We start from the raw sequence: 19,595 nt of genomic DNA on the forward strand, positions 1-19,595 counted from the left end.
ATTCACCTGGGTCAGAACACTGGTTCTCCCAGGCAGTTCCTCTCCCCGTGAGAGACACGAGGCAATGTCTGCAGACATTCGTGGTTGTCACAGCTGCTGGGGGCTGCTGCATCCTGCATGCCCACCCAGGACCACGTGGACCACAGTGTCCTCGCGCCCTGGTGGAGAAACTGGACCAGAGGCACGTTTCTTCCGAAAAGGGCACTTAGGGTACTGACGTCTTTCTTTGACTCCATAGCAGCGAGCAGTCCACCAAAGTGGACGCCCACAAAGAGCTGATCAAAACGCTGAAGGAGCTGAAGGTCCACCTCCCTGTGGACAAGAGGGCCAAGGGGAAGGCCAGCACCTTGTTGACCCTCAAGTACGCCCTGAGGAGCGTGAAGCAGATGAAAGGTACGTCCGCCTCACATGTTTGTTCCAACCTGTAGAAGTCGGTTTCACGTCTCCCCAAATTAGAGCTTCAGTTGTGTTGATTTTCTAAATTTCAGTCCTGAAGTAGCAGAAGGAAGTTGGGGAAGTCTGATGAAATCTCAGCTGGTTGGAAATCTCAGTTCATTGGAAGTTTTCTGTTGTACTTTTAGAGGAAAAAAAAGCAGGTAGAAAACCAGCTGATAAAAGAAACCTATTTACAACATGAAGCTTTCGTGCCCGGGGCTGGGGTCAGGTCACGTTCAGGAATGTCCAGCACCTTCCAGGCTCTGGCTGGAGAGTTGTGACGTGTGTGTACGCTGGCGACGTGAATAGCCCCCAGCATTTAGCTGAGGGCTTGCCCCTCCTTTAAAAAATAATGTGAGGGGGGGCTTCCCTGGTGGCGCAGTGGCTGAGAGTCTGCCTGCCGATGCAGGGGACGCGGGTTCGTGCCCCAGTCTGGGAAGATCCCACATGACGCGGAGCGGCTCGGCCCGTGAGCCATGGCCGCTGAGCCTGCGCGTCCGGAGCCTGTGCTTCGCAAACGGGAGAGGCCACAACAGTGAGAGGCCCGCGTACCGAAGAAAAACAAAACAAAACAAAATAACGTGAGGGGGAAGAAAAGGAAACAAACAGCAACAAAAAAAAGGAGAAGATACAAGGAGGGTATTGCCTGATCTTATCCTTAAAGGACAGTATTTTCGAGCTGCTTCAGATTCAAGACCTTGGGCAGTTCATTTCTCGTTTTTCTAAAAATATGTGAATTTCCATCGTGGTGGTCTTTGCACCAGGAGGGCGGGCAGGCGGGACCAGGCTCCCCCTTTCCGTCACAGGCACACAGTGACAGGACCCACGTGATCCGAGTCCTGCTTACCTCTGGGGTATGTTCGGGTTTTACTGTTGGGTGGAAGAACTCGTAAGAGCTTTCAGAGCCGGTCAGTGGAATCGACTGAGGCTTTTACCTGAGATGTGTGTGCAGAGCTCTTCACAGATGCAGTGCAGGAATCCACCAACACACACTGCAGATTCCAAAGAACTTGCGTCATCAGGCCGCTTTACGTTGCAATAAATTCCAGGTCCCTGCCGTAACTCCCAATAGCGTGCAGTCTTCCTTCAGTTGCTCCTGTGGCTGGCCCTTCCATTGAGCTGGGGCCCCTTCCCTGGGTCTCAGGTAAACACAGGTGCCTCTGTCTCTGGGGCAGGTAAGGAACGCACCGCTGTGGAGGGAGCACCGGCATCTCCAGTGCACTGTTCTGCCAACAGCCCATCCCCGGAGACCAGGCCCAGGACACCCACGCCGGGGGTCACCTCAGCACGGTTTAGCTGTTGAAGTCGGGCATCCTGGCTTCCCCTCGCCTGAGGGCTCCCCTCTGGGTGGAGATAGCTTTGTCACCCTGTACGGGGTGTCCCGGGATGAGTGGTCCTCGTCTTCAGTTCTGTTCTGAGCAGTTCATTCTGAAAACAGGGTTGTTTCTCATGCCCGGTGTTTCTAAGCGTCGATTCTGTCCGGATGGGAGCGTCTGACCCCCGAGGGAGCAGATGCAGGGGCTGCCACGGCTGCTCTGCGCGGAAACATTGATGCTGTGTCGCGGTTACAGGCCTTTGGGGAAAGTGAGGCTTAGGCAGAACCGTGTGGTCGTGTTACTGAAAAGAATGTGTCTGTATCGTTTTAAAAATTTCTGTAATCAAAGGCCTTCTGATTTTTCAGGGGAAAGAATCCCGGATGTCTGTTTGTCTAGCCTTCACATTTCTCCGAGTTCTGTGCCCACTTTCTCATGGGAAAGGTAGAGCCCAGCCATGAGTTAGGGCCGCCCTCAGCCCTCCCCTTGGTCTCGCCTACAGCCAGTGAGGAGTACTACCAGCTGCTGATGTCCAGTGAGGACCACCCCTGCACTGCCCACGTGCCCTCCTGCACGGTGGAAGAAATCGAGAGCGTCACCTCCGAGTTCATTGTGAAAAACGTGGTAAATGTCCTAACGAGCGAAGTCTTCCCCCAGGAGGCTCAGCTCAGGTGGCCGAGGTCTTCACCCAGGGGAGCTGAACCTCGGTTCCATAGCAGCAGGGTTGGGAGTCTCAGGAAATGAGTTCCTTCCTTAAAAGAAAAGCAAGTAAGTCAGGGATTCCGAAGTGGCGGCCGTGTTGCCGACTTGTGCTGTTCTCTGAGGCTGTCCTCTTGCGCTGACTGCACCCCACACCCCGAGTGTGTGTGAGTGAGCCCCCCTTGACTGGGGGGGGGGAAGGGACACACTAGGTGACTGTCAGTTCACTTGCAGGGCGGGCGCTTATGCATTTTTAAGCAACCCATAAAGGTGAGGCCTCCCTGGAGGTCTGGGGAAGGGGAGGGAGTTACCCCCAGTTCGCAATTAATGAGAGGAAACCAGAGGGCAAGTGGGGACTCAGAGGTGCGGAATCGCAGCAGTGATGGCCTGCAGAATGGGACTGCCCGGCCCTTCCCGTCTCTTTCCTCCCGTGCCCTCCCTGCAGCTTAACCCCCAGGGAGTCCCACCCCGAGCTCAGAGGGCCAGCCAGCGTGGGGAGAGCCCGTGGTGGGCCAGGGGGCCTGAGGCCTCCAGCCCGCCAGGCAGCCCTGAGCCCCAGGAGAGGGAGGAAGAGGCCCCCTTCCCCCTCCCGAGTCACCCAGGCTGGACGCCAGGGAGCTCCGTGCCCAGAAGACGGAGCAGGTGACAGCTGTGGGGAATCAGCACAGCTGGGGCTCCTTTAGGCGGTGGAGCCCTGATGTGTTTTTTCAGATAATATCCCCCTGGGACCCCAGTGTATGTAAGAGGGGAGGCAGAGTTATCCTCGTCAGGGCTGAGGAGGGGCCCAGAGGCTTCCTCTGACCCTTCACGCGTCCTGCTCCCTTCCCGTCTGTCAGCCCCGATTCTCTGCCCTCGAGGGAGGGTGACCTGTCCAGTCCCCTCCAGCCCGGCCTCACCAGAGTCGTGTTCTCCATTCCAGGACATGTTTGCTGCAGCCGTGTCCCTGGTGACCGGGAAAATCCTGTACATCTCTGACCAAGTGGTCTCCATCTTCCACTGTAAGCGGGGCACCTTCCACGACACCAAGTTTGTGGAGTTCCTGGCGCCCCACGACGTGGGCGTGTTCCACAGCCGCACCACGCCGTGCAAGCTGCCGCCCTGGAGTGTCCGCCACCGAGCAGGTGAGGGCCCTGCGGCCGGGCTGCCTAGTCCTTCTCCACAGGCAGCATGGGGAGGGGCCGGGTGGGGCCGCCCCCGATGTGGGGCCGCTGCCCACCTCCCCTCCGCTGGAGGCCTGCAGTAGGCCCCCGTGGAGGGGCCTGAGGCTGCCCTGTCTGTCCAGGTGCAAGATTAAAGGTGGTTTGCTCAGAATATATTTAGAGAGAGAAAAAAGTCTTTTCATACATTTCAGAAAGGGAAAACTGCTTCAGAAGATTTTAAGACATGTCAGGCATTTTAGAAAGGAAGTTGATCAGAGCTGGAGTCTGGACATGCGGCTGCAGGGTCGGGGGAAGGACGGAGGTACATCTGGAAGGCTCTCTGCAGGTGGTGCAACGATGTCAGCATAGCGGGGGCTCTTCACCTCCACCAGAGGCCGCGCCATCCTCCCGGGCTCAGACCCCGGCCTTCCAGGCGCTTCAGGCTCCAGTCTGCGCCCAGGTGGCTGCTTCCTCGGACCTCGGGTCCCCCACCCACCCCCATGTTCCTGGCCACAGGGCTCTCACGGTCAAGTGTCGTGTGTCCTTGTCCTCCTGCAACATGGTTGGGGAGACATTGCGTCTGGAAGGCATGGAAGCTCTCTCGTGACCAGCACGGGCCTTCACGTGAGTGGGTGCAGGAGGGGACCGGTTGACCAGACAAGTCCCAGCAGAAACATGGCACGGGGTCCTCGCAGAAGGTACTGGAGAGAAGAGGGTCCCCACCAGCTCAGGCCTTTCAGTGACCAGGTGGCCGACAGCGTAGGTCCTGCAGCGTCTGTCCACCTACACCTTGACTGTCATCAGCTCCTCGGTTCCTCGTTGGGCTCCGATTGCTCAGAGCTGAGATGGACCCAAAGAGGAGAAGCCAAGAGAGACGAGCAGGAAGCGGACGGGGCCGGGAGTCCCCCCAGAACAGCTGGGCCTCAGTCGTGATCTTAACCAAGAGCCAGCCCTGGCCGCGCCACCCAAAGCTGGCTCCCATCTCGTCCTTGGCTCCTGGGTCAGCATCTCTGCTCACGTCGAAACGCTCCTCAGCCCACTGTCACCACCTCCTGGATCTTGGGTCCCTCCACGCCATGGTGCTCCCAGGCAGCCGGCAGCGGGGCCGTCACTGTCACAGCCACCTTTCAGCAGCTGTTCCTCCCTGACAACAGACAACCCGGGGCCAGAAGCGCAGTTTGCTTTAGGGTTGACTCATTAAAGGAGGAGACACTCGCCTCGCGTTTTAGAGGTAGAGCTGTCTGCTTTCTCCCAAAGTCCCAGCCCAAGGGCTGTGCGGTCAGATCACTAAAGTTTGTGGTGCACGTTACTAGGACCTGTCAATGCTGGGTCACTGCGTGGAGGGAGGGAGGCAGCTCTGCGTGTGGATTCACAGCACGAACAGGCCGGCACCATCTCCCCAGGATGCTTGCCACTGAATTTTTGTCTGAATAGAAAAGAAGGACCAGGTGACTTCTTGAAGGCCTTTCCAGGCCGGAAATTTTATATCATTTTCCCCAACCAGCAATCATCTACTTTTCCTCATTTCTTTTGAATAGAGGAAGCTTTACCTGAAAGACCAGAGTCTAAGATTTCTTTTTCTAAAATGCGTTTATTGTGGAAACACCATTCCGTCATCTCTGATGAGGTCACCCAGTCGAACTCATGTTTTTACTAGACATTTTAAATTTTAAAGTAAGTTAATATTTAGGAAAAGGATTGATGTAAGCTGTGAAATGCCCTGAGTTGCTTCTATTAGAATTAAATATCCCCCAAAATATGTAGGTTGAAATGTCCAGGGCTTTATATGCAAAAATTCTGCACGTCAGTCAGTACGTCTTCCACAGTTAAATTGGTCGTTAATTAGTGTGTTTGTAGCAGCGCTTTTAGCACGGCATAATTTGGTGAGTGCACGCTTGTGAAATAGATTTCTCCTTCGTCAGAACTGTGGTACAAGGTCTCTGACCTAAGGGCTCTGCTCAGCGCCAGGTAAATGTGCATCCTACCTTGACTCTCGATCCCCTGCTTCTGCCTGGTCTGTGGGAAGTAAGAGCACTGTCCCTGGTCAGGGTGTAACTGGGTGAGTGACTGGGGCCTTTTCTTTTAGATTCTTTTACTCAAGAATGCGTGGAGGAGAAATCTTTCTTTTGCCGCGTCAGGTAAGCCCAGGTTTTCCTGAATTTCATTGCACAGACGTTTCATCATGAGGGCCTCTCGCAAAGGCGGAGGAGGTGCAGGGGCGCCCTCCGCATGCCGCTAGCCGAGGCCACGAGCCTGCCCAGGCCCCGTTCTTTGGGGCTGAGGTGCTGCAGGAGCATCCCTGCCACATAGCATGAGTGTTCCTGGAAAGTCCGCGTGAAGACACGTTTCCACAAGCGGAGTTATTTGTTTTGTTTGGGGAGGGGGGGTGCCACTTGGCTTGTGGGATCTTAGTTCCCTGACTCGGGATTGAACCCAGTCTCCGGCAGTGAAAGCGCCGAGACCCAGCCACTGGACCGCCAGGGAATTCCCGAGCCGTGTTTTAAATGTGCGCAAGATATTAAGACAGCCTGGTCAACGCTGGAGCTTTGCCTGCTCCTTGGGGGGAGTGTCGGCCTGGGGAGCCCGGACTTGCTGTCCGTGACCCAGGAAACTGGCCGGCAGCCCCCACGTGGGAAGGCATGAACCCCGTGGTCCGCGATGACCCCAGAAGCATGTGTGGCCTTTGGTTCGAGTGTACCTTTTTTCAGGGAGGGCCCCATAGCTTTCCCAACAGGTTTTTGGCCCCAAGTCGAGTGGCCAGTTGAGCACGCAGCTGCGGCATCAGGAGTGACCCTGGCACCCTCGGAAGCTGGGGCTGGGACCCCACTGTTGGAGCAGCATCCTCTCCCCAGTTAAAATGCAAACTACTCCAGAGAAGGGCCCCTGAAGCTCCCATGACTCAGGCCGGTGACTCTCCAATTGACCCCTCTCTGTCACCGGACGTCTGAGGGTGAGGACAGAGGAGCGGGGTTGGGGGTTCCAGACCCTCGGGCGGGACAGAGGCACAGACCACAGACCGAGGGAGCACGTCCGGCTCGGCCTGGGTCCCCAGGTGAGGGGCCTGGCTCTGCTCTGCAGGCGTCCATGCAATAAATAAAAGGATTGCTGAGACGTAACCGCTGTCGCTGGGGGCGAGGTGACCAGCAATAGCGGAGGGCTCCTTCGGCCGTAACCCCAGACCTCCCGTCGCGCCCTCCTCTGCAGTGCCGGCGCAGGCCACGAGAGCGAGCTCCGCTACCACCCGTTCCGCACGGCGCCCTGCCTGGCCCAGGCGCGCGACCAGCTGTGCTGCGTGCTGCTGGCAGAGAGGGTGCGCTCGGGCTACGAAGGTAACGGCTGGCCCAGGCCACTCCCTCCCTTCCTCCTGTGGTTCACATACGTGTGTGAGGTGGGCTCCCGGCCCCTGCCTCTCCCCAGCCTCGGGCAGGGCCTCCATCTCCCTCAAGGCTTGGCACCCACCTTTGTCACCTGGCCCCCCCGTAGTCCCATCCACACCACCTCCCCTTGTCGGCTAAAGGCTCCGGGCCCTGGCATCTCTCACCTGGGTCCGGCCCGTCACTGGACCGTGGATGCCTTCACCTTTCCCTGGCCACGGCCTTCCGTCCACGTAGCCTCGATGGGTCCAGGGCCCACGTCCCTTCTGTCCTCGCACTCCCCGGCCTCTGAGGTGCGGAACCCCAAAGCAGCCACCGCCTAAGAAGTAAGTGCTGGGTATTCCTCCCTGCTCACCTTGGTCCATCCCACCTCCTGCTGGACGTCCCGCCCTCCGGTACGGCCTGGCTTCTGCGGACCAGCTGTGGAGCCTCCAGAGCCCAGCGTTCCCCTGACCCCCAGTCTCTGTCCTGCTGTTTCCTCCCCTAGGGCTCCTCCCCTCCACCTCTGCCTGTAGAAACCCAGTCATCACAGCAGGCTTACCTCACCTGGTGTCCTTTTCTGGACCTGCTGGCTCCTCAGGCCACCCCTCCCAAAGGACCCAAGGCACTTTGCCACGCTGCTGGTATCCTCCCAGCAGCCCCTTCTCATAGGCTTTCTTGTGGCACGGCCTCGCGCTGGCCACGAGACCTGGCCAGGAACCTAGGTCCTCGCCATGGCGACTCAGCAAGTCACGAGATTTCAAAATTCTCTGGAAGCAGGGCCATCTGTAAGTCCTGAACCACAGGGGTCCAGTTTAGTCCAGGTTTAATTGTATTTATAATTGTCTCTCAGTGGTTAATGATGTCTTTTTTAAAAAGGCATTTCTTAAAAGTGATAGAAATGTTTTAGGTATATGAGTTTCTTTCAGATGTTTGCTGGATTCCCACATATAGAACATTCTTTTCTAAATATTCAGTAAAGGTTTAGAGGGGTTACTCAGATCTCAGCACGTTATTCCCCAAAATGATCAGCGTCTCCTTCAAGAATGAAAAGTTTTGGAATTTTGAATGTTTTGCCCATGAATTTGGTAGTTGAGGAAAATTCTGCATATGTGACTTCCTTTATGAAAATTACTCTTATCACCTCTGCCCATCTTAGAAACTGTGAAGTCCCAATACAATGACGTTTGCTGAGAATTTTGAATCCAAATACTTCACTCCTTTAAAAAATATAATCTGTTCAGTTCCCTATCGTTGGATCTTAAACATCATGAAGACGGCCTTCCAGCAGGATTTTGCTGAAAGAAGCCAAAACCTCACCACGTGGTTCTGCTAACATGGCAATCCCTAGCTTTCTAGACTAAAACTGGTCCATAAGAAGTTGAGAAGCCTGGCTGGTGGTCACCAAGCGTAGGGTCTGTTCTTCACCCTTCAGTACGTGCTCTGTTGTTCAGAGTCCACTGTTAAGTTTTTCTCTAGCTACCCGTCATTCTGAATCTATCAACACATGGTGTTTTCCAGTAGTTGTAGTATGACTACATAAAGTACGTATGTCTTAGAATCAGAAATCCGCGCAAAATTCTTTTCTTTCAGCCCCTAGAATCCCTCCTGAAAAGAGAATTTTTACGACCACACATTCGCCAAATTGTTTGTTCCAGGACGTGGATGAAAGGTAAGCGATGCGGCGCCGTCCCCCTGCCAGCGCTCGCCTCTGCCGCGGTCCTGGCCTTGAAGTCAGTATCGCGTCTGCAGCCGGTCGCCCCCTCTCCCCAGATATTTTGTGTTTCAGCATTATCGTGGTAGTTACTTAATAACTAAATAAAGCTCAATCAATTTTCATGTTTTTGACGCTGAAGCTGTTTAGCTAAAGCTAAGGCTGCATGTTATGTGTAATAATCAATTAAAACATTTAATTATACGTAGACAATGAGATAATTATGGAATTACACTGAAAACCTCCTAAGGTATGGACGCTGTGTAGATGGGGCCTTCTAGGGAGCTGGTCATCATTCTAACTGAGCCTGTCTTTATTACCTTGTTTAATAAACCTGTTTCAAAAATTGGGCACATGAGTAAAGGCTGGTACAACCAGGGACCGTGTGCCTGGGGCAGTGTTAGGACACCCTTGGCAGGATCCCAGCACAAGTGCATCCCCCAGCCTGCGTGTCACAGGCTGCTACAGGGAGGGGGCCACCTCGTACCTCTGCCCAGAGCCCATTCGGACTCCCCTCCTGCATCGCCCACCCAGGGTGCTGTAGCTGGTGCCCATGGCCCCGCTGCAGTCGGGAGCACTGACCATTCTGAGAGGGCTCTGGGTTCTCTGGCATCGGGTCAGGGGCCCTGTGTGACCCCCCTGGCTCCTGGCAGACGCACGAAGACGCAGAGAATGCCGCGGCTGCCGGCGTGATCAGGGAGGAGTCTCCTGGGAAGACACACGGGAAACACGCTGGGCTTCATGCAGTGGCATCCGTGGAGGGTCAGGACCTCCTCGCAGCCGGCACCTGGCCTGGGACACGAGGTGCCCCCTCGGATGCAGGCCACGGGGCCTGCTGGACAAGTTCTGCTCTTGGGCAGCCAGGGCCCATCAGCCTCCACCAGCCCCTGACTGCTCAGGTGTGCCCTGCCGGCCACCTGCGGCAGAATCTCCGGAGGGACAGCGTCGGGTGCAGGTTCCCAGGCCCCGCCCAGCCCTGCCCAACAAGATCTTGGAGGTGGGGGACTGGGAGCTGCATTTGTGTAGCAATCCCAGGATAATTTTTATTCCTCCAAGACTAAGAACTTCTGTCTGCAGCTGCCCCAGGTGCCCACTCATTTGTGTGCAGGAGGGCTGGTGAGCAGGTCGTTACAGGCCAGCAGGCTGCAGAGCCTTCCTCAGCAAAGCCCAGTGGGCAGCCCAGCCCACGAGCCCAGGCTGGCCGGGCCTCCCCCCTCTCCTCCGGCCAGGCCTTGGCCAGGGACATTCTGTACATCCTGTGCAAAGGAAGACACGAGGCCCAGAGAGCATGCCTCAGACAAGGAGGAGGGAATCTGAGAACGGCGCCGGGCCCGTGAGGAAGTTCCACCCCACACAGAACAGGCAGCCTTCACTCTAACGATGCAGGAGGACATCCTCCACCAGAACAGAAGGGTTTGGGAAAACAGCTGTTGGGATGAAAGAAGACGGGCCTGAGAAGGGGAAGGCCGAGCTGCAGCTCAGAAGCGGGGACGGCAACTGAGCGGGGACGGCAGAGGGTGCTGGACACACAGAGGGGACGGGACACGACAGAGGGAAGGGGGACTACAGAAGTTCAGTGCAAGACATTGCCCAGAAAGCAAAACAGCTCCCAGGGAAGACCTGACGGGCACAGAGCGAAGGTCCCCCGCCAGTGGTGGCCACTCCTGGGGAGCCGTGGTCAATTGGACCGGACACAGCGACCACACTTAGAGCTGGAGCAGAACACCTTGAGCTGGAAAAGACGCACATGGGCGGGGTTTTCCTGGTCCCAGCAAACTTGTTAAAAAAAAAAGTCCATGTCAGGCCACATCTAGCCAAACTCACGAACGACACAAAACAAGAAAAAGGTCTTAGGAGAAGAAAACAACATTGTCATGATCGATTCAGGAAATAGACGCAGAGCTAGAGCACTGAGCCTGTAACGGGCAGGGACTTGTAGGGCCTTATTTCCTATCGCAGACCCTCGGCGATGCTGCCGTCGTCTGTGTGCTAATTAGTTAGAAGACTGACTGTTTCTTTGCTAGCATGAGACCCACATTTTGGTCTTTGGGGAATTTGGAGTCGGACTCGTTCCTGGAGGTGGTCGGCTGCCCCGTTGGGAGGCTGCGTTCTGGCTCGTGTCCTGAAGCGCAGCCGTGACCCTGTGTGCACTTGCTTTGCAGGGCGGTCCCCCTCCTGGGCCACCCGCCCCAGGACCTGATCGAGACCCCTGTGCTCGTGCAGCTGCGCCCCAGCGACAGGCCCCTGATGCTTGCCACCCACAAAAAGAGTAGGTCCCCTTCTCACGGTCCTTCCCGGGGGCATGGACAAAGCTAGCGCACTCTGGGGGTGTCTTCCCGAGGTCAGCACCCACCGGGAGGGGTCCAGTGGGCTGCGGGCAAGGGGTGCCCCGCCCCCGGCCTGAGTCCCGGCGCTGTCGGTTGGTTGAGAGTCGCCCTCGGCCCGAGTCCTCGGCCTCTCATCTTTTACCATTGGCTTCGCCAGCAGGCGGGAGGAGGAGAGACAGGGTCAGCTGCGGTGGGGGGTTGGGGGGTGGTCTGCCCAGGCCAGGGGCTGGACGACACGTGTCCCCAGCAAGCCCAGGCCTCACCGACACAGGTGACACTGAGCGTCCCACTGGCAGCAGACCTGTGAGGCTCGAAGGGAAGTGTGTCCTAAAACGTGTAAGGACACTGCCGCAAACAGTCCCCGGTCGCAATTTAAAGCAAGATGGGAGATTGAAAGTGGTGGCTTTGAAGAGGTATTGGCACCTCCTAAGTTTTCAGATGATTCCAGAATCAAGTGCATCTCCACGTGTCTTTTCTTGTACCGCGAACACCGGTTGAATCTCTTCGCTCCCTGAACTCTGTTTTCGCTCTCCTAGTCGTGCAGTCCGGCGGGCAGCCTTTCGACTATTCCCCCATCCGGTTCCGTGCCCGGAACGGGGAGTACGTCACGCTGGACACCAGCTGGTCCAGCTTCATCAACCCGTGGACCAGGCAGATCTCCTTCGTCATCGGGAGACACAGAGTCAGGGTGTGAGTGCCCCCAGTGCCCGGGGGGCTGGGAGACCAGGACCCCGGTCACCTCCCACCACGTGCTTGTGCTGACCTGCCCCCTTCCCCCTGGGGGGCCCCAGCCTCGTTCAGGCAGAGCAGTGAAGGGGGGAGGCAGGTGGCAGGCCGGGGGTCTGCAGAGAGGAGGGCGGGGCCCCGACTCACAGAGACAAATGAAAACCACGCAGGGGGCCTTTGAATGAGGACGTGTTCTCGGCTCAGACGCACGTGGAGGAGAAGGCCCTGCAGCCCAGCACCCAGGAGCTCACGGAGCAGATCCACCGGCTGCTGCTGCAGGTGGGTGTGCTGCCTGCACGCCCTCCCTCCTGCCCCCGCAGGCAGCCCAGAGCTGCCCTGAGGCCTGGAGCCCCCCCACCCCCCGTTCTCAGGCCCTTCTCCTCCTTCCAGCTCTGCCCTGCGCCCTGCTGCGCATGGTGGTGGTCTCTGTCCCACCCGCGTGGGCCTTGCCCGCGTGGGGGCTGCCCCCGCCTCGCACATTCAGGGCATCTGTGTCTGAACCACAGCTCTGGGCAAGTGGCTGAAGGGCGCACCCCAGCCCAGTCCCCACGTCCCAGGCGCCAGCCCACACGTGACCCCCGTGGGTGGAAGGGGGCGGGGGCATCCCTGCAACACGACGTCGCGCTGGCCCCAGGGGGAGCTGAGGACGCCCCTCCCTGTCCCTGGGGACACAGCACTCAAGACAGTTTCCTGCAAGCACGTTGGCCCCACGAGGAGTGGCCTCCTGCCTCTCGGTTCCGGGGGGCTGTGGGAACCGTCAGGCACCTTGTTTTGTTTCTAAGCCCCGTGGCCATGGACTCCCTGTTGGTGGAGTCTCCTGGGGATTGGGATCCAGGACCAGCCCCGCGGGTGGAGCCTGGGAGCCCACTGCAGCCTGACCCTGGGTCCAAGCCCAGCCCCACCTGGTCCCCGCCGAGGGCCCCCGGGCAGGTCGCGGCGCCTCTGAGAGAAGGCGGGCGCGCCCCGGCCCGTCCAGAGTCCTTCTGTTGCTGTCTCCCCAGCCTGTCCCACACAGCAGCTCCAGCGGCTACGGGAGCCTGGGCAGCAGCGGGTCCCACGAACACCTCCTGAGCCAGACCTCCTCCAGCGAATGCACCGGCCAGGAGGACCCCTGCCGGAGGAGAGCCGTACGTGCCCCTCTGTCCCCCTCTGTCCCTCTCTGTCTGTCATCTGTGACTCAAATGTCTGAGCACTTCAGAAACAGCCCTCGCCGGGGCCGAGCCTTTCCGACCTCACCTGCTCCTGGCTGCTCTGAACTTGGCTCACCTGGGACTTGTTGTGTAACTTCGAAAGGGTGGAGGCAGCCACAGACTGGCTAGAGGTTCAGGTGAAAATTATTTAACAGGCCAATCAAGCAAAAGTGAGGAGTTAACTGTAGGGTTAGGGTTAGAAAGAAGAAAGTGTAACCTGCCATTCCCTTTACTTCCTATTCTTCCGAATCGTAAAATCAGCTGTCTCTAGTTCTGCCTCTCAGGTCTCATTCAGAACTTGCTGCTGTTGCTGGGATTAATCCTGCTTTTGTCTTTCCAGGGTGGGGCAAAGGCTGCGGGGGCTCCCAGGGTGAATGATGTGTTTTTCTTCCAGGAGATTTGTAAAAATGGTAAGAAGGTCAAAAGCAAAAGCCCTTGTCCGGATGAATCTGGAGAACAAAAGAACGAGTCTGCTGCAGGTAACAAATGATCCAGCATTTCCTTAGTGAGACTTCAGCGTGGTGAGGCGAGGAGACGGAAAGCTGTACTGCCGGCAATTACGGTTACAATTGTTATTCCCGCCAAGTCATGTTTGAAAAGACCGACCCTCCCCAAGGCAGGGAGCGTCGACTGACCATAAGGCACCTGTGATCTTATTGGCCCTGAAAGTTTCAGCAGTTCAAGTGAAGAACTGACCTTTCCCACTGCCGAGTCCCTGACCCTGGGGACAGGCCGGACCGAGTGCCGCAGAGCCGCGGATGGCGTAGCAGTGCTGCATGCATAGCAGGCTGTCTCCGGGTCTCTGCGTCCATGAAGCGTATTCTGAGGCCCCGGCCTTATCTTTAGGTAGAATTAAAGTGCTTTGTAAGTATAGAGTGTACTCCGGGGAAAACAAGGATTAACTGAAAAAACAATGTTGTTGTTCCTCCAGGCATGCAGAGCAGTTCCCCGGCTCAGATGAAAGCTCTTGCAGCCACGGAAAAGGACCGCTCCAGGGCCAGCCTGCCCGAGGCCGGCCTTCCTGAGGAGCTGGCCTTCAAGAGCCCGCTCGCGGGCTCCTACCAGCAGATCAGCTGCCTGGACAGTGTCGTCAGGTGCGGCCCTCTGGCCTCCCTCCCCGCCCAGCTGCTCACGCTGTGGGGCTCTCTGTTACATGAAGCCCTTTATCACCCGCCCACAGGTACCTGGAGAGCTGCAGCAAGGCCACCACCCTGAAGAGGAAGTGTGAGTTCCCGGCACACCTCCCCACGCAGAAGGCCAGCGACAAGCGCAGGGCCACCGCCGGCCCCGGGCCACATGCCGCAGGTACCTGGTTCGTTTGAGCTGTTAACTGCGGGATAACTTAGACCTTCTCTGGTGGGATCAGGCGTCATTTGAGGTCCTGGAGCCCCTTTTTCCAGGTGGATTCTGAGCGGCTTCAGGGACATGGTATTAGGGTATAGGCTATTTTTTACATGACCAGAGTAGCTCAGAACTTCTTATGAGCTGGAGATAAAGGTGGTCCTGGACTTGGAGGGCAGGATCCTGCGGGGCTGCTGGAGGCCGGGGCCTCTCGGGCTGTCATTCTTGGGCGTCTCAGAGGAGGCCTGGCCTCTGAGGGTCAGTGACCCCACGAGTCAGATGAGACCTCAGGCCCTTCAAACATGAGGGCGTTGCTGGCGGCCGCCACCAGGATCAGAAGTAGGGTCTCCGGTTGTAGACGGAAGCCCAGGCGACCGGACAGCCGTGCCCTGGTGGAGTCTGGCCCAGCCCGCAGGGCGGGAGCGCCACCTGCCTGCCTGCACTCAGCAGACGGGCTCCTGACTGCCGGGTGGCCCTCCCCGCAGGCCCACGGCAGAGGCCCTGACCCAGGGCACCGCGGTCACCTGCCGCCTGCCGCCTCCCTCCTCCCAAAGGACTCAGGAGGTCAGGGCGGCGGTGTTCCCATTTCAGAATCTCCTCCTCTCCGCCGTCCCCCGTGAATAAACCCCTGAGGACACGGTGTCACCTGCCAGGACGTGTGCAGACTCGCAGCTGCCCCCCGCCCCGCCCCCGGTACTGGGGCACCACCTAGGCCTCCACGAGGCTTATCCCCACAGTTCGTTTTTATCACATTTTTGTGTCTTGCTTCCGTTTTCCCTTATAAAGAGACCGCATCACCCTTCAAGGTGAACAGCCACACGGACGTCAGCACGCACTTGACCTCGCTGACGCTGCCCAGCAAGGCACAGAGCGTGGCGTCCCTCACCAGCCAGTGCAGCTACAGCAGCACCATCGTCCACGTGGGCGACAAGAAGCCGCAGCCTGAGCTCGGTACGCGCACTGCTCCTTGGGTGATGTCAGGAGGAATCGGACTTGAACGATAGAGATGAGACGCTTCAACTGCCGTCCTCAGATTCTCTTTAAGTTTATCCAAGTGTGGAGATAGCTACACAGCCCAGTAACGGGTGCAGGAAATCCGTGCAATGCCGGGCGGGGGTGGCCACACCTGTCCTGCCCCCGCTGCGCTCTGGCTCCACCTGTGACAGGTGTCTGCTCAGGTGTCGATACGGAGGGGCCTCCCAGGACCAAGCAGAGGTCCCAGGACTCCCCCTTCGTTGGTGCCGAGAGAAGCCTGGGGACGAGCCCCTGCCCAGCATCCCGCTTCCTTGGATGGGATTACAAGCCGTGCCCTCCCCATGTGAGGACAGGAGCCAGTGCGGGTCGTAATAGCAGGACAACCAAGGGTGTCACACTGAGCTGTTCTTCAGATACCACGAGTAAAACGAATCCTGAATTTGTTCTTTGCTTGGAAGGGGGGCGTGATGAGGGCAGAAGTACACATCAGAGAGTCAATGTCCAGCCCCTTCCAGGACGGTCTGTGGTCCCACCCGCCCCATCCTGTCTGCACCCGCAGTTCCACTGGCCACACTGTCAAGCCCGTGATGCTGAGCCAGGATGAGGCTGTGCGCCAGCCTAGCCTCTTGCTCTGAAAGCGCAAGACAGCCTGGAGTGTCTTCAGCGTCAGAGGCTGAAAACCCCCCGAGGTGCCCCAGTTTAGAGGACTGATCCCGGAGCCCCTGGGTAATGGGGCTTCCTACCCCTTTTGTCATTAACTTTCTCAGAAAGCTAAACAAATACATCACGTTGTGGGCATGCTGTGGGCATCGTGAAGGAATCTTCTGTGCGAATGATTTCTATTCTTCATAGGTGCAGTGTGCATTTTTTCAGCCGTTTTAAAATAGAAGGGCCCTTGCAGATGAGAGCTGTGCGTCTTCTGTTACAGAGACGGTGGGAGATGCTGCCAGTGGGCCCGGGTCTCTGGACTGCCTGGCGGGCTCCGTGCTGCCCTGCGGCCTCGGCCACGAGCAGGGGCCCTTCCGGAAGCTGGGCCTCACCAAGGAAGTGCTGGCCGCCCACACCCAGAGGGAGGAGCAGAGTTTCCTGCTAAAGTTCAGAGAAATAAGAAAGCTCAGTGTCTTCCAGTCTCGCTGCCATTACTACTCACAAGACAGATGCAAGGGGCAGTCGAGTGAAAGAGGTAAGTGGTAATACCTGAGCTAAAAGTGGATTTATTTTTTAACTTTATTCTTAACGTTACTGAATCTAGCGCTGCTTTCAGAAGGCGAAACGTCCCCAGTTTGGGACACGTGGGTTTGTAAGAAGCTGTTGGAACTTGACCAGTGATGTTCTCAAGGATGTCACTTTGTGTTCCCAAGGGAGCAGTGCTGTAAATAGTGGTGACAGTCCCAGCCCAGCCCCCTGTGGAATGCAGGGCGGGCAGCTGCAGTGCTGCCATGCCAGACATTTCTCGCCTGGGTGACTTTGAGGGGCAAGAGACCCTACCCCACCTTCCCACCCAGACAGGACCCTCAGAGGACCTGGGCTAATGGACCGCCCAGAGAAGGAGCATGGCACTGACGGGGCGTTCGGTGTCAAGCCCTGGACGACACCGTAGGAGGGAATGGCGCCCTCCTCCCCAGAGCACGTACGCTCCTGGCGGATCGGCCTCAGGGCCAGGCTGCCAACTCCAAGCCCGACAGAGCCCAGGGGTGCGTGAAGCTGCCCTTTAGGCTGAGAGCCATCAGGTGGTCAACGGGCAAGGGATGAAGTGGAACAGACGAGCTTCCCTGCCCCTTTTCTGGTCCAGGGGCCTGGCTCCCAACCCCCAGCCACCTTCCCAGGCCCCACTGACAAGGCCAAGCTGATAAGAGATGCCGCCTCTTCCCTGGTTCCCCAGGCCGTGACACAGGGATCAGAGCTGAGAGCTAGTGAGCCCAGGGGACACACACCATGAGGACCCAACTCCCCCTGGTCTCTGGGCAGACACACCGAAACAGATGTCCCAGAAGTGAGAGGCTGACACACTCCTTAAGGAGTTTATCCCCAGACCCAGGGTTACTGCCAGCACATCGGGAACCTCTGTGGAAATCAGGAAACGGTGTCCACACCACCGTAGAGTTCCAGCCCCCTCTTGCCCCCTTGGCCACGCATTTTGTGCAGTGCACAGACTGCACAGCTGTCCACAGCAGCCCCTCCCAGACCCTGGTGTGGCATCCCAGGAGCCCAGTGCCGTAGCTCCGGGTCCCAGTAGGGGGCAGATTTCCCGTAGGAAGAACACCAGGCAGAGAGGCTGAATGGCAAAACCTCCACCACCCTGCAGTCTGCTTTGGGCTGGCCCATTTGCCTTTATCGTGTGGCACGGCCGCCAGGGGATGTCCTCGCACACCTGCTGCAGGAGCCCAGAGTTACCCTCTGTGACAGGAGAGGAGAAGCTGAGGTTCCTGGGACCCGTTCCATTGCCCACCCCACCCTCCCCCCCCAGCTCGGCATGACCCCCGAGCCCACAGTACTCCCAGCGCCGGCCGGTGCCCAGGGGAGGTGGGGGGGGACATGCCCAGGGTCCCGTATGTGACTGGGTGGAGCCCCTCCAGTCTCCTGAGAAAGGCCCTCTCAGCAGCACTCACCGTCAGAGAGGAAGACCTTGGTTCCAAGGGCGAGCGTTCCTTCGGCCCTTTGACTTCACTGGGCTGGAATCACAAGCTTTCTAAGCAGGAAACATCTCTTTTTAGGAACAGCAGCGATGAAGCTCGTAACACTGACATAGGGTTAGATGAGACCAGCGGTTCTGCCTCTAAGGTGTCACAAACCGCCCTTGGGGAATAACGTGGACTTCCAGCTTTCTTACTGTTCTGGACAAATAAAACGTTCTTGATGCCACTTGTCACTATTACTTCATGAAAGAAACGGCATTTTAATATGAGAAGAAAGCAAGGAATGTGATCTCGCAACAAAGGGTGGTCCTTTAAATGGATTGAATCTAGTTTTATGAAAACCTAACGTTTTGCCCTGATTTTTCTCACTTTCCTGAGGATCCGGGAAGACCGGGTGGTGGCCCCGAGATCCCCAGGCTGGCGATGGGGAGGGTGGGACTCACTGTTGAACTGGGAGGCGCCTTCAGGTTTCTGAGGTCCTACAAATCTCTGAAAATTGACGTAACAGGAAATATAACATAATTTTTATGTTTTAACTCTTGTTTTCCCATTATTTTAGCTGCTCCCGGACTAAGAAATACCTCTGGAATAGATTCATCTTGGAAAAAAACGGGGAAGAACAGAAAACTTAAGTCCAAACGGGTCAAGCCTCGAGACTCCTCGGGGAGCCCTGGGTCCGGGGGGCCCCCGCCCCAGCGGCTGCCGCTGGTGGGCCTGAATGCCACCGCCTGGTCACCGTCGGACACATCCCAGCCCAGCTGCCCCGCGATGCCCTCCCCCACCCCGGTGCCTGCTTACTCCCTGCCCATGTTTCCAGCCCCAGGGATAGTGCCAGCTCCAGGGACCGTGGCAGTGGCACCCGGAACTCCCCACGCCGGCCTCGCGCTGCCCGTGGACACCCAGCGCGAGTTCGCGGTCCAGCCCCCACCGTCTGCCGGCCCCTTGCCCCCGGTCGTGGCCTTGGTCTCACCCAGCTGCTCCTTCTCCCCGGTGACCCCGAGCCTGCCCCCAGCTTTCTTCCCCGGCCAGCCGAACTTGCCGTCCGAGGTGATTCCTGCCTCGCAGCCTGAGTTCCCTGGTCGGACCTCATCCCCCAAACACCCGCACACGTGTGCCCTGGCAGAGTGCGGGCTGCCCGTGTCGCGCGTGGCCGCCCAGGCCGCCCTGCCCTCGGCCGCGGGGTCCGCAGGCAGGACCTCACCGCCGCTCTTCCAGTCCCGCGGGAGCTCGCCCCTGCAGCTCAGCCTGCTGCAGCTGGAGGAGGCCCCCGAGGGCGGCTGTGCGGCCGCAGGGCCCACGGGGCCCACAGAGACCGTGCGAGCGGGGCCCGACTGCCAGCCTGGCTCATCCTGGGACCGGCGGCCCAAGGCACCGCCAACCGTAAGGATCTCCTGATGCCCTTTGTCTAACGCAGGCAGGTGGCGAACGCGGCCGCCTCGGACGGGTCACGAACATCCTCACCTCAGGTGGTCCCTGCACTGAGGTTACTACCAGACCATTTCAATTCCGACATAAACACGTGTGCTAGGAAATAACACTTTCCGGGTAAAAGACCCTATCAGAGCAGACCAGTTTTTATTGTCTTGGGATCTGAAGGGGAAAAGGGAGATCGGTCGTCTGCTGGCGGATGCAGGCGCCAAACAGCCACAGGTGATTTCATGACTCGTCGTCATGGGCCTCCAGGTTTTCAGTGAATGCTTCGAGGATAAAGCACCGTCAGGTGACAGGTCAGAACGGAGGCACCTTG

General features: G+C 57.9%; 1 protein-coding gene across 5 annotated transcripts in view; it reads left to right on the forward strand.

Moving 5' to 3' along the window:
• The window catches only part of PER2 (period circadian regulator 2), a 40,411-nt gene that overhangs the window by 12,789 nt on the left and 8,027 nt on the right, over positions 1–19,595 (forward strand). For all 5 annotated transcript variants that reach the window (XM_060151685.1, XM_060151682.1, XM_060151686.1 and 2 more), the window contains 16 exons: positions 239–393; positions 2,251–2,372; positions 3,367–3,568; positions 5,673–5,724; positions 6,791–6,915; positions 8,533–8,611; positions 10,816–10,922; positions 11,517–11,670; positions 11,877–11,985; positions 12,708–12,833; positions 13,291–13,375; positions 13,828–13,990; positions 14,077–14,201; positions 15,024–15,188; positions 16,141–16,395; positions 18,408–19,228. In XM_060151685.1, the coding sequence (XP_060007668.1) occupies positions 239–393; positions 2,251–2,372; positions 3,367–3,568; positions 5,673–5,724; positions 6,791–6,915; positions 8,533–8,611; positions 10,816–10,922; positions 11,517–11,670; positions 11,877–11,985; positions 12,708–12,833; positions 13,291–13,375; positions 13,828–13,990; positions 14,077–14,201; positions 15,024–15,188; positions 16,141–16,395; positions 18,408–19,228 (2,845 nt within the window). The remainder of the gene's footprint in view (positions 1–238; positions 394–2,250; positions 2,373–3,366; positions 3,569–5,672; positions 5,725–6,790; positions 6,916–8,532; positions 8,612–10,815; positions 10,923–11,516; positions 11,671–11,876; positions 11,986–12,707; positions 12,834–13,290; positions 13,376–13,827; positions 13,991–14,076; positions 14,202–15,023; positions 15,189–16,140; positions 16,396–18,407; positions 19,229–19,595) is intronic.

Source organism: Lagenorhynchus albirostris, chromosome 6 (assembly GCF_949774975.1).
Source record: "Lagenorhynchus albirostris chromosome 6, mLagAlb1.1, whole genome shotgun sequence".
In the NCBI taxonomy this organism is placed as follows: domain Eukaryota; kingdom Metazoa; phylum Chordata; class Mammalia; order Artiodactyla; family Delphinidae; genus Lagenorhynchus; species Lagenorhynchus albirostris.